Raw genomic sequence first — 15,131 nt, 5'->3', positions numbered from 1 at the left:
TTGGTTTGTTCATATTATATTATTTGAAGGGTTATCACTAATTATACATAAAATGTACTCTAGTTGATAGCGATGCATGGTGTATAATTCAAAATATATTATACTAGGTACTTATAAATGAGTAAATATAATAATAATTGCAATATTTTATATCCGTATTATATTTTAATTTATCCAGTCTTCGGTTACAAATTAATATTTTTTTTTTGTTTATTAAAAACGCAATGTTCGTACATTATTGAAACAAATGTCTACACATTTTATGAACATGTGTCAGGCACTCGTATGTTATTATGTTTGTTAAACTGAGGTTTTTGTTAACGCATAGTTTAATGGTTACAGGGACACGAATACCTACCATTGAAGTATATTATTGCGTACTTGTCTATAATATAATATATAAGTGGGATTAAATTAAACAATAGAACTATACTTCTACATAATATACAGCTTTCGCGGTGCAATTGTGTAGTGTAGTGCAATATATAATGCAGTCGAAAACCATAACAATACAATCATTTGGAACATTTCTATATTCTATCAATCCATCTCGATAGATATAGGTACGGTCCGTATGTTAGAAATGAGATTTCGAACAAATCGTATCTTAAACTGTCCTTAATTCACGAACGTACAACGTACTGTATTATATACAATAGTGTTTAGTCATGTACGCCACTCGTGTCGCTGTTCGGCGGATTGTCGTCGATATTATTATCGATCAAATGGTATTGAATTCAGTGTAAAGTCATGAAAAAATCGATCCAAAAATGTGAGCACACAGAGCTCAGTGAAAACAATACTAAAACAGCGAATTTTCTGCAACCGATAAATTTGATTAATATTTAGATGATAATCATAATAATATATAGGTATTATACAGACGTATCATAAGTATATTGGTATTGTTTACCTACACTCAATATTAGTTTGCAGTGAAATCAAATATATCAAGTATAGATACCTGGCCAAAAAAAACATACATTTTTTGAAAATTTAATACGGCATTGTGATACATCTAATGTACCGTTAACCACACTCACACACACACACACACACACACACACACGTTGTGCCTGCGCGACTGACCGGCTGTCGTAAAGATAATAATAATATTATATCTATGGGTTTTCGTGGGCGTCTGTATAATAATTGACGTCGGCGCGCGGTTTGCATGTGAACAGAAAGGGAAACGCAATGTAATATAATATGTAGATATATGTATAATATGTGCGTGCATTATCATACATCGTCGGCCACGGTCATAACGATGACTAGTGCACGCTGACCTACAAATTTTTTTCCCGTCCTATGCCACGGCCGCCACACGACAGTCTTTATAAATATTATTGTCGTGACGACGATTTGCCGGTGACCCGTGCCCTGCGCCTTATCGTTAGGTACGCTAACCTATTGTATGAACTACGACCGCGCAAAACGGTAGCTTATATAGTTCCGATTTACGAGTGGTGCCTACACTGCCTACGATTATGCGCCGGGCGATACTCTGATATTGTATTGCGAACAATCGTCATTTCGAAAAGTATAAATGTTTTCGAGAAAAAATTTACACGGTAACTTATATTGTATTATGGTCGTTAAAAATCAAAATTTTTCTAAAACGTTTATAGTTCTTAAAAAAAAAAAAACGAGTGTTCAATAATTATTATGATGAAATAATCATCCGGTATACGACGCGTATTATACTCCACGCGTACAAAATGCGTATACAACCATGCGAGTACAATATGTGCCCATCGTATATTGTTGTGCAGACGGCGATCGTATTCATTATTATAGTATTATTTTTTTTATTTTTTTTTATTGATCATTGAGCCCGGCAACTATGGCCATTAGCTGTTTGTTTTTTGTCTGTAGGGGAGGGAACTGTAGGTGTAACACGTGTGTGTAGTTTTTGACAGATTTTCAAGTGGGCACCCGTGGGTATCTGCCATGCCCGGGCGGGGGATGGTGGCACTTGTTCTCCGGACACCGTGACTTGTCCGAAGAAAAATGCCACCCATGGCCGAGGAATCGAACTCGGGTCGGCCGCGTCGCAACCGACGCCTTAGTCCGCTCGGCCACTCCGTCCCCTATAGTATTATTATGTATTGTAGCTGCGAGCATTAACAGCGCTGCAGTATTTTTACATTTTTCGACACGCGCTATAGTCTGGAGTTGTCGGTTTTTTTTTTTTTTTTGGAGGGGAGTAAGGGGCTGTGTGAGAATTTTCGAGGGCTCAGAGAGCGTCTGATCTTATAATGTCATATCACTGGTCATAAATACTAGTATTTATTATCAATGGTCATACCTAAATACCTATTATACTTTTCAGTAATATTGTTCGATGATGAAACACGATCTCCGAAAATCTTTGCGGGGAAGGCGTGTTATGCGCATAGGTACGGTAATAATGGTACTCACTTGCACACCGGCTGTCCGGCCTGGAAGAAGCATTCGCCCCGGAGATTGCACTGGCCCGGGTCGCACGTCTCGCAAGTCCGGCCGCTGCGCTGAGCGTTTCCGATCCACGGGTCCCTGTAACCGTCCGGGCATGCGCACTGGAACGTGCCGAACAAGTTCGTGCACTTGCCCAACGGATGGCAGTCGTTCAGTTCCGGACCGCTGCACTCGTCGAGATCTGTACACGGACAGAACACGTCATTATAATGCTTGGGTCCAAGATAAGGAAAATTATAAGTGTTAAAAATAAACATTTTTGTAATAATATAAGTAGGTACATTTTTGCTGCGACTCCGATATTTCGAAACATAAGTTCATCTTTTTTTTACAGATAATCGTGATTTATTTTACTCGTCCAAACAACAATCTGTATAAGTATGATGTGCATAATATACTTGAAATTCTTGGAAAAATAAAATTATAATATTTGTACCGACTCACTAAATTATCTTTTATAATATTGTTATAGGTACGACGGACTATACTTTTTAAATGAAAAAATTACAGTAATACTAGCTGGAGCGCACAAGTGTATGAATTCTTAAGACGTGATGGAATACTTGTTCATATCATATCAATTATTTTTAGATTTTAAAAATTGAACAATAATTGTTCACAACAAAATACATTTAATTGTGTAAATATCTGTTTGATTTTAAATGCTCATAATAAAACATCTATCTTCGAACACTTTGGTTTCGTTTTCTTACTGTGACCGGTAAAAACGTATAAAGTCCTACTTCGTCCGCAACTCCCCGCTACATTAGTGTTATACAATATATTATATAATGCCCATACACACAGTGCGCGATGTAAGCTCAAGTAAGTATGTGTAAATAATAGCAAGTAAGTACCATGAAGTTGCGATATGGCTCCGGCCGGCGAATCCACCCACAGGCCGCTGGTGCCCACGTTGTTGTTGCGCCTCTGCAGCGCGCCCGTCAGCTGCTTTTGCACGTCCTGCTTGACGGATGACCGCAAGTGTTCCGCGTTCTCCGTCAGCTGCACCGTGGCGTTAACCATGACCGGCATGCCGGGCGTCGTTTTGGACATGTAAACGTTGTTGATCTTGACGCCGACGAACGTGTCCGAAAACGGTGTCATTGAAAACGCCGAATCGATCTGCGAGAAAAACGTTAGGTATAGATTTATGTTGTTGGACAGGCGCTATCAGATATGCGATAATATTATAATATAGCCACGAGGCAGTGGCGTGTTTACGGGGGAGGGGGGGGAATCACGGGGATCAATCCCCAATAGGCTGTATAAAGTCTATGTAATATGCGCAAAAGTTTTCGGAGTTCTAACTCTTAAGACCACTAACTTTAAAAGCGGGGCTACCGAATAAAATCATAATTCCCCCCCCCCCCCATCTGAAAAACCTAAATACACCACTGCCACGAATCACGATAGGTATCTGCTGCACCCTTACCGCTCTAACTGCTTCGTGTTCAAGTTGTTGATATTCTTGGGTCTCGGAATCTTTGTACTTGTCCGACCACGTGATCTTGTTGTCGTACAACCGATCAACGCGTAGCGAAAAAACAATGGACACGATCCCTGAAAAAAATCATTGAATTAATAATTACAAAAGCACACACGGGTAGAATACACGATGACAAAATTAAAACAAACATATTTAGGTGTAACGGGTTTTTTTCTTCGCACTAACTTACAATGACCGTTTTGTTTTACACGAAAAATAAAGTCCAAAAATTGTTCGACACTATATTTTAAAGATATTTTGGAAATAAAAGCCCGCGATTGCTATAATTATTGGTGTGTGCTGTCTGAAATGGTGACGGTCGTGCCATATTATTACGCACTATAGGTACAATATGTAGAAATGTATCGCGTTAATTACTGACAGTATTACAAAAATGTAAAAAATATCGTGTTTATTGGTTTGAGCACAAGACGTATTTTGTTTACGCAAATATTTTACGGAAATGACGGGATTTAAACGCGACAATATTACGTTGTAAAAAGTCGGGACGAACGGAAAATGATGCTTGAAAAAAGGATAATCTCGTTTAAAACGAATATATAATATATATATATACATGTATGTAATAGATATAATATACGTTTTTAGGCACTTATCGCGATACAGTTGTTGTTCGAAAATCTCTGGCACAATTCATAGAGCAACGGATCGTCAAACATTCTGATCCTCGCGTATACAGTGTTTATAATATTCGAAAATGTCGTCGTCTGAATTCGTTTCACACCAGGGACGGATATCGATGTGATAATATGATATTACGGTACACGCGTCAATGTTTCGTATGGAAACAAATTCGAACGTACAAAGTTCGTTCTGTATATTATATACTCGGACAATAACTGGATATTAAAAGCAAATACTCACTGTGACACGGGTCCCGGTGCTTTCGCCTGCTATACCCGGGCCTGCAGAGGCACGAGGACACGCCGAGCTCGGTGCGGCACCTTTCGTGCTGCGCCGCATCGCACGTCGTGTCGTCGCCCACAATGCAAGTGTCGATTCTCACTGGCGGGTGCGTGGGCCGTTTCCAGGCCGGCGCCGACGGTTTGCCTCCGCTCGACGGCGACGGTGGCGGTGGTCCCGGCGGGCTGGACGCGCCGTGCGGCTGCAGCACTTGGCTGACCGAATACGATCTGAAACCAAGAACGCGACCGACCGCAAGCATTAAAATATTTCAATTATTAAATGTACCGTAGCACATTATTAGTGTCTAATATTGAAATGTAACCTAACCGGTAGGAACGTAACGCGGACAAAAAAACGTTTGCTTAAAATTGGAAAAGGTGTTGAATAGAAATGTGGGTAAATGTGCTAAATGACGATGTAGATCAAAAAAATTCTCAGCGGAGAACAAATTTATGTATAGACCTGGATGCCAATGGACCAGTGATACCTAACCTGATACTTTAAAAGTAATACGTTCCTAACCAAGATTTTTTTTTTTTCATTAATATTATTACCTACTTATATTATTTCGGCTTGTTTTGATGATATTTTTGTCGTATGTTTTGCCGATAATGATAGTCTTTGACTGTAAGTTATACTAACTTAACTAAAAGTTTCAACTTGTTTTTAATGTATATTAGATCACATTTTTAAATGTATTTGCAGTACATATCTAAGTGCATATAAAATTGTCTTTTTAGTGCACAAAGTCCCATGCCCTAATTATAACTGCAATGAGGGAATTATATGCTGGAAGTTATAGACCGAACAGGTAATATGCATAATGTACATTTGGGCGATGTATACCTAACAGAATTATGACGGATATCCGAAGTTGTTATATATAATATATTATAATATTATAATATATAGTTATAGGTACCTACTATATCAATATATTGAATATAAATTAAACATTAATACATATAGCAGCGGATATTGTTATTTATTATTTAATAATTTAAATTCATAAAATAATAAGAGGCGATCAAAAGAATCATAGGGATTAAATTGGATAAGTCGTGCGAGGAGTTAGGAGTTTAAGTCCCATCTTCTGCTCTATTTACGTGTATGAACAGTAATTATATACGCAATTATTATAAAGCACTTATATTATATTATTCATTCGATATATATCAATCGTTAATAATAATAATAATAATAATAATAATAATATGTTATTATATCAATTATATGTGGTATTTTATGGCGCCAACGCAATGCGATATTTGGTACGGTCGACTACAAGTTTTGGTCGGAATACTTTTTAAGGACCTCGGAGATTATTTTCAGACCGTCTCGAGAGAAAGTATCCCAACGATCATTATACCGGAAAATAAATTAAAAACAACCGTCGCATCCGTACACGCGCGCGTTAATATACCTAAACGATGTAGGTATAGCACGTTACCTATTCATTTAGTGCGGTCCATATACATTACACATAGTAAAAACTGTATTGTTTATGTGATATTTATGCAGTAATTATTAATTAATTTGCTAATTAGTCGATGATTCGCATTCCGTTATAAGCTTTGCGCGTTTAATTTAGGACTAATGAACAATTCATTTTACAGCCTGTTTACTAGTGAGGCCGATATAGGTATACGTATACAGCGGATTATTTACAATAACCGGGTCAGCGGGGTTCGGGACTTTACGTCCCAAAAAAACTTAAATATATTATATGCACTGTGAAAAAGTTGAAAAATATGATTTTTAATTATTTTCTAGTTATACTCGATTCAATAATATTTGAGAATAGAGAAACTATTTAGGCGTATGGTTTAAAATGTCTAATATGTTACGGAATGTTTTTTATAGTGCGTACTCTGCAGCGGCAGCGACGATTCAGCGCAGATTCAATGGATGGTGCACAACGACGAACAATAATAATTGTATATATAATATTATATATATATTGTTATTAACTTATGAGTTATATATATACTATATGCATATGAGTTATGACTAATATAGAAATTATTACACTCACCCGGAAGCAGCGCTGGTCGGTTTTATGGACTGAGGCGCCACCGCGGTTGGTTCCGCCGATCCGAACAAGTTGATGTACGTTCGTTTACCGTCGATGGACACGAACTGCTGGTTCGGTTCTGCCGACGTTATCACGGACACTTCTCCTTTTCCAACGCCCGACGGAGATATTTCGTCGGCTGAAAAAAATCCGGAAAGCATGTCGATATAAATAATAATAATAATAATAATAATAATGATAATAATGATAATAATATTATTACGATATTATAATTAGAGCGCGGATTTCTATGCAATTGCATATTTGTTTCCTTTTAATATTTTTGGATTTTTGTCAGTATTCTCTACGAATCATCATAATTTGAAGCAAATGATGAAATTTTTTTTTGCATATTTCTGCATATTTCAATGTTATTGCATAATTTTGCATATTTAGGCAAAATTCAAAATGTATTGCATATTTATTGCATATTGAAGCATGTTAACTGATAAACGTCATAGCTTCACTGAAGAAAAACTTGAAATGCATATGATCATTCATTTTAATAGTAAATAAAATTTAAAAAATTTAAAGAGAAATTTGTATAAGTATTTAATATTTTAGTATTTAAGTAATTAATTGTTTTAAGAAGTTTAATTTGTAAAATTTTAAATAAATAAAAAAAATGAATTTCATGATTTTTACTGCATATTTTTGCATATTTTCATGATTTTTACTGCATATTTTTTGCATATTTTCATGATTTTCACTGCATATTATATGGCATATTTTGATACTTTTTAGTGCATAAAAATCCGCGCTCTAATTATAATGTATCCGATTAAATCTACGGAATTGATTGCAAGAGATGACTGAGCTGTCAACTAATCAATGGTCGAAAAAAATACCAAAATCAAAATATGAATCCCAACATATTATGCGGCCACGTGACTATATCATACTACACTATAGCGTTGATATAATAGGCGTCGATCGAAAACAGTGACTACCCGTCTATTTTGTAATTCCGTCGCGAATACTTTGTAGGAATAAACCAATAGTTCGATCAACATTTAATTAACATTGCAGTATTAGTCCGAGTGCACATTTCTAAGGCTTGCATAATTTTTGTGACTTTTACACGTCGGGATGCATAAAAAAATTAGCCAATCCAATGGTTCGTTAAAATATATGAAATGGACCATAACCATAAGCGGCTAAATCGTGTTTAGGCGGGGGACCATTTTAGCTCACTATCAACTCATTAAAATTATACAACCCGGCATTGGACTGCAGTGCGTCGAATTCACAGCTCTGGCAATTAGGTCGTCCGGTTGCATAATAATATAATATAGTTTCATTGCAATAAAAATATTATATTACGAATATTGCGCTTACGACTGAGCAGTGCTGGCTTGTCGCCCGGCCCTTGTATGGCGGACACCATTATGTCGAACACGTCACCTTTGCTGGGCACCTGAACTTGGATGGGACGCCTTTGGCCTCCGATGTGCGGTTTGAATTCCGGATCATCCAGCACGATCCCTGGACGTGAATAGTACGGGAACCCTTCTGCAAAAACATTATTTTCTGATTACAGTCGACGAAGTATACATATTACAATATTATAATGCACCTAATAAAATAACTATATCGGTACGTTTTACGTTATGGATCGTATGAAATGACGAAAAGCGTGTATCTACTCGTGTATTAAGGAGTAAATTTATTTTTTATTAATTTATATTGCTGTAATTAATATTTTGATTAATCGAAGAAACGTCACACACACAATAATATATTATAATGTCGTCTTTAAATAGTTACCATATTTCAATAATATTATTTATGCACAATGTGCGGCCAATGTCTGATTACCTATTGGACAGTATGCGTATCCAATAGTTATATATTGTTAAGAATTTCATAAAATATATTAATAATGTATTCATTTTTCGTCAAAACGCTTTGGATATTTCGAAATTTTGAAAAATAAAATTATATTGAAAATTGGGCGGACCCGATACAGGGTTAATGTAGTCTATATGTACAAAGTACTCCATTTCAGGTGCACATGACATTGTGAGCAAACTTATATTTTGCATATTATATGAATTTTCGACACTTCGCACTGCCGTGCGAACATAGAATTTATCCGTTACATGAATTGAAAAAAAATGATTAACGACATAATATTACACACGAGAAGAAAATTGTATTCTCACGAAAATACTTATATGAAAACAACGATTTTACTAAATAAGAGGCGAATAAGATGTGTATATTTCACGTTGTCACGATGACAAAATAGTTAGAATATTTTATTCTATATGAACTATGAAGGTGTCTTGATTGTTGTATACATATTCTATAATAGGTACATAATATAATGTATATAATATTTTATAATATAATTAGTAATATTAGATTAATTATACATTTATACCGGATGTCATTCAGTAAAGGTATTAGGTATACTACTAATGAGCATAAATATGATATTAATTATAATATAATTACGTTACCTATATATATACCTACAAAAATAACTAACCTTTTCAATAATTTGGATGAAAGTATTTAATATTTAACGTCTATAATTTTTATTCATATTATAACGTATTGTTCAAATTGTAAATATTTTTAATTAGTAAAAAACCATTTACACTCATAAACATATTATTTTATAAAAGTAGGACGTAGGTATACCTATTTGATCGTAAAATTCATATTATTACCACTTAGTTACACACACACACACACAGTAATAAAATGAAAAAACAAAAATTAGCTCTATACACCCATCATATAAAAATTTTATTTTATTCTTCAATGACGATCCGGTACCGGTATTTTATGACAATTTTATGGCTATAGCGTGATCGCTATATTTAGAACAAAATCCGAGCTTAGGCCCAAGGGCGGGAAAGTGACTGCCCTCGCCACATGACTTAAACCCACTCCTTGTGTTAACTTATAAAAGCTGCAGTGTGATAGTTACCGGACTGTTGTGGGGTCTTCTTAACGGGTGCCGTGGGCTTGCTGGGAAGTTTGTTGTCGGTAGGCTTGTGCGCGTCGTCACGATGCGGTTCCTCCGAAGTGGACGGCTCAAGCACCACGACAGCCGAACCGACGCCGGTCACGTGTTCACCGGCTGACGTGGTTTCCGGTCGCGTGGCCGTCGTTGCGGACGTTGATTCAGCGGCAGTGCTGGCGCTAGTGCTAGCGGTGCTGGTTGTCACCGTCGTCGTCGTCGTCGTCGTCGTGGGTGCGGCAGAGGAGGCGGCTGCGGTGGGATCGCTTACCCCGATAGGCGAGGAGGGTACCACCGGTGAGGTCAAGTGGTCGACGAGTTTCGACACTTGGATTCCGATCACACGGGTCGCGTTGATATCGATCGCTGACCATGGTTTGTCTGTCGTGGTCGGTCTCTCGGAGACAGTGACCGCGGCCGGTCTGTCAGAGGGCGGCGGTGACTGAGACGAAGGCACGTCTATCGTGAACTTTTCCGTCGCGTTTTCGACCGGTCTGGGAGCGGCTGGGACCGCGTGGCCGGCGCCGTGCGCGTGGCCGTCCGCAAACAAGTCGTACTCCTGTTGTGGCCTGGCAGTCTGCAGGTGCTGCACCGGTCGTCTGGACGACGACGGCGGATGCGACACGTCGTCTTCGTACTGCAGAGATGGTGGGCCCAGCTCATCTTCGTCATCGTCGCCACCATTAGTGGGCACCAGCTGTTCGGGCAGTGGCACGCCGGTCAAGAACGGCTTGATAAGGTTGGGTGGTTGGGGTGGCAGTGGCCGGACGGGCTGCGGTACGTCGAACGGATACGGCGGCGGGTCCTTCGGCTTGTTCTGGGATGGTGGCTGTTGCTGGTGCTGTTGCTGTTGTTGGTGCTGTTGCTGTTGTTGGTGCTGGTGTTGCGGCATTGGCACGAACGCCGGCGGTTCCAGAACAACCGAGGCGTCCGATATGCGGGGAGGTCCGCGGTTGTTGATGCGCGTCTTGATCGGCTGCCGGTAACCGGCTTGACCGGGCTGACCGTTCAGCAGCTTGACGAACCCGTCCAGTATGTCTTCCATGTCGCTGTTGCCGGCTTTACGGATCTGCTGATGACGGTCCGCCACCGCCGCCGCCACATCCATCTGCTGCTGCTGCTGTCGTGTCTGCGGCGGCTGTTGCGCTGCAGTATCGGGCTCCGTCGGTACGAGTGATCTGCCACGCGACGAAGCCCTCTTGGCTTCCCCCGAACCGATCTTTGTCGGTCCCACGTACTCGTAATAGTATTGCGACTGGGACGTCTGTTCGTCTGCCGTGGACGGCGGGACGGCCGACGAAGGGACGGCAGACGACGCGATCAGTTGAGAGTCGTCGTCGGGCGCCGCCGCCGCCGCAGCCGATTCCGTTTTTGGCATTTCGCCGCACGGACCGCCGCCGCACGACGCCGCGGTCGACTTGAATTCTTCGGCCCGGGTCAGTGACATGTCGGCCCGCCGATGGTGATCGTCGTCGATCTCGTTCGATTCTTGACCCGTCTTGGTCGCCTCGTCCAGATGCCGCCTGCGCACAACTCGCACTACTCCATCCGAACGTCCGCTGTCGTTTTCGCCGCACGCCACGCCTGAAACACAAACCGTACGATAAGTACATAAATATGACGTCATTGACGACTGCAAGGATAGTAATAATCTTGTTGGTAGTAGTGAGGACGGGGATTATATATATTTCTTTTTTTTTTCTATTTTTATTAAAAGAATAATTACAATCTATACAAACATTTTATACGATAAGTAATTTTTTTTTGATGGAGAATAGCGTTGATATAACAGAGAGGGAAGGTACTCGGTATAGTACCACCCGACAGATCAAGCAAGGAAGTCTCTAGGCCAAGATCGTTTGTATATTATACTATAAATTATAATATTATATACATTTATGTATTGATATGCTGTGAGATGTCTCGTTAGAAATAATTATGTTACACTTCACGTCATATTATGATTTTTTCCCCAAACAATTATGCGTTTGTTCATAGACGACTGCACACGTAACATACAATACGTTAATAATAATATTTTGCGATCGTTTAAACTTATACCTATTGGCTATTAGTAAATCGAAAAATCGTTCTTTTACGCGTTAAAGGTACTCAGACCGGATAAGGACCGCAATAACGCGCATTGTATATACTGTACACTTGTTAAACTAACGTTTGGGGAGCTTAGCAATAATTAAATATTATTATGGTACGTTTATAATAAATGTAATACGGTGTTATAATTCGAACAGTATCGAAGTTTATATTATGAATTCATTAAGACGTTGAATTTTTTTACCTGTCTGTACTCTATATCTTTATCACAAGCTGCCCTTAAATAGGAGCTAGATAAATCGACAGTGTTATGTATCGTTGATTGAATTGTGTATTTATTTGTCGATATGAAAAAAAAAATATGAGTAGGTGCAATCTACAAATCTTTAGTGCACTGACGATCTACGTTTTACCGCTCTCTATATATTGTAATGTTATATATCGTAGCTACGATTCGCAGTGCATCTCATAACGATATGCGCGTAAACGAAAATTCCGAACGCAGAAATCGCACGAAACGATGAGTGTTGCAAAATAATAATATACGACGAGAAACCGGCAACAAGTGAGTATATTATTGTGTCATCCACTAGCTCGTCCACCCGCGGTGTGTCATATTATAATATGGGTATGTAATCCACTGCAGTCGTTTTATATGGTAGTTAACATAATAGTGCGCGGCCGTCGATTTCAGATTGCTCTCACGTCCGACTGTCGGAATTGCACAATCAAAATGTACATGTATTATTATACCTATGCACGCGAATTATTATTAATCCGACTTGCGTACTTTGTATTTTGTATGCATATAGTGGGCGTCTCGGAGCGCTTTCACCGTTTTGGAGTGTTTACTCTTTATCTTAAGACATTTTCCCGCCATACATTTCTCGGCACCTACGAACGACACGTACTTTCACATACTGCAGCACGCGACGTCACCGCGACTAAAAAGCGTCATTGTCGTCCGCCGATTGCAGCAACAGGAGGGGCACCTGCGGGATCTCTCTAAATGTATATTATATTATATTATATATTTTTAAATACACAGCGCGATTCACAAACCACGGTCACCCCCTCCCCTATCATTCAATTATGGGTTAATTCGAATTTTGGTTTTTGGAATTTTCGTATAGGTTCTATTAATAAAACCCATATTTTAAAATATTTAGCTTTTCTAGCGGTTTAGAGGTTATACCGTAGTGAAACAATATAATTTTTCAAAATGTCTATACGTAAATCTAAAATAAAATCAACAGTTAGTTTCTGAGTTATAAATCTTTGATATTATTGTCATTTGTAATGGATTTACATATAAGGTATACAATATATGTAATATTTATTCTAGTACTTTTTATATAGGTACTATAGGACAATGTTTACAAAACATACAATATTTTAATTTAGTTCATATTAATAACTAGGGCTAGGGATTTTTCAGCATTTGCATTTTTTCATAGCACTCCAGGTCATAGCTCATCAAATACAAAATCCGATTCATACACCACAGAGTTCAAAGAGTTGAATTGAGTAGTTAAAAAAAAAAGATCTCCTAAATAATTTACAGTCAAAAAATGGCAATTCGCATTGGAAAACAATACGTTTGTATTGCCACGGAACACCATCACTACATGAAAAACATGAAACTATTTGAAAACGTCGTCCTCGCGAGTGTACTTAAAAGTTCAAAAAATCAGAATACCAATAAAGGCACTATCGGAGAAAAATGGTGGGGGGGGGGGGCACCTCGGCGATACCCTGTATATCATTGTGGTATTAATATATACCCACACCGTATGTATACACACGACGTACACGACCGTACGATATATATAAAATATAATCGTGTGTTTAGCGCTTACGTATCCCGGATCTAGATGTTTACACACACGCATAATATATAAACTATTGCCACATAATGGGTGATGTTACACGCTATATAGACGTGTGTATGGAGGCGCGCGCGTTCAATTCACTTTCTCCCGGCCGAGCAATATTATTATAATGTAAATATTATAAATATTATTATTTATTTTTATTTCACTCGGCGGTTTACGCTTTCTTGCTGCGGCGGTACACGGGAAATGCAAATTTAATTATCATAACAATATTTTGAACATAACTTTACACCACGTTAATCCGTTCCGCGGCAAAACTGCGTAATACATCACCGCAGAAATCGGAAGGTATAATATTATAATATGCGATATGCGTATAGTACGAACCACATTACCTACGGTTACTATACATTGATGTGGGATTTTCTACAAGCGCCGTTGAGTTTTCGACAATATTGCAGATCAGCCCTGCTTTTATACGAATAATAGTTTAATGTTAAACGTTTAACTATAATGAATAGATCGTGCAAATACTGAAGGGACTTCAAATGAATAAAGTTACTTGATTTGTCCATAACAAACATAATAATAGTATGTCCACGAAATAATTTATAATTGTAAAATAATATACCTAATATATTACTATGATGATCACTCTATTAGAGTATTACAAACCACTTTTATATACAGAAACTGTTGTAAATTGGTTACCACGGGATTGAAATAGAAAACAGTAAGGTTTTGACAAATTATTAGATACTATTCGAATACAAATGGTAATTGTATTTCATTTTTGAGATTTTTGCATTATTGTATTTATTATATTTAATGCATTTTAATTAGTTTAAATATGAGTTTAATGGTTTTTAAAACCTATATACATATAGGCTTAGGCACTTTAAAATTATTATACTATTAAAATATAAACCAAACGGCTACCTACTTTCCGAGTGGTCAGTAATTGCAATAATGATGATTGCCTAGCAATTTTAGATTTTTCATTTTTATTAACGATTCGTCATATTAATAGTTATGGCATTGGACAAATTTCGAACTCACGGATTTCCAATGTGAAATTATTGCACTAGGCGTAAAGCCGTAATTGCTATATATTTCGTAATTAGCTTAAGTAGAAGGTAAATACTACATTACTACCGTTTATCTTAAATAAAAGTTTATCGTCGATGACTTCACTTTCTCGATATACCAATACCTGGCTATATCACACGATACGGTCTCTATAGTTAGGTACATAATTAACTTTTAGACGAAAAGAAAAAAAAACCAATTGTTTGCGGAACCCCGGAACAAAAGCTT

The 15,131-nt window shown here is 38.0% G+C and overlaps 1 protein-coding gene across 1 annotated transcript in view; it reads right to left on the bottom strand.

The window, feature by feature from the left end:
* The window catches only part of LOC132948239 (uncharacterized), a 39,069-nt gene that overhangs the window by 4,806 nt on the left and 19,132 nt on the right, over positions 1 to 15,131 (bottom strand). The window contains exons 2-8 of the mRNA XM_061018629.1: positions 9,892 to 11,508; positions 8,289 to 8,462; positions 6,912 to 7,089; positions 4,835 to 5,103; positions 3,896 to 4,023; positions 3,318 to 3,585; positions 2,425 to 2,641 (exon numbers count right to left, since the gene is read on the bottom strand). Of these exons, the coding sequence (XP_060874612.1) occupies positions 2,425 to 2,641; positions 3,318 to 3,585; positions 3,896 to 4,023; positions 4,835 to 5,103; positions 6,912 to 7,089; positions 8,289 to 8,462; positions 9,892 to 11,508 (2,851 nt within the window). The remainder of the gene's footprint in view (positions 1 to 2,424; positions 2,642 to 3,317; positions 3,586 to 3,895; positions 4,024 to 4,834; positions 5,104 to 6,911; positions 7,090 to 8,288; positions 8,463 to 9,891; positions 11,509 to 15,131) is intronic.

The sequence above is a fragment of the Metopolophium dirhodum genome, chromosome 7 (assembly GCF_019925205.1).
Source record: "Metopolophium dirhodum isolate CAU chromosome 7, ASM1992520v1, whole genome shotgun sequence".
Classification (NCBI taxonomy): Eukaryota; Metazoa; Arthropoda; class Insecta; order Hemiptera; family Aphididae; genus Metopolophium; species Metopolophium dirhodum.
The sequence above is the reverse complement of the archived record's forward strand: the minus strand, read 5'-3'. Positions and strand labels throughout refer to the sequence as shown.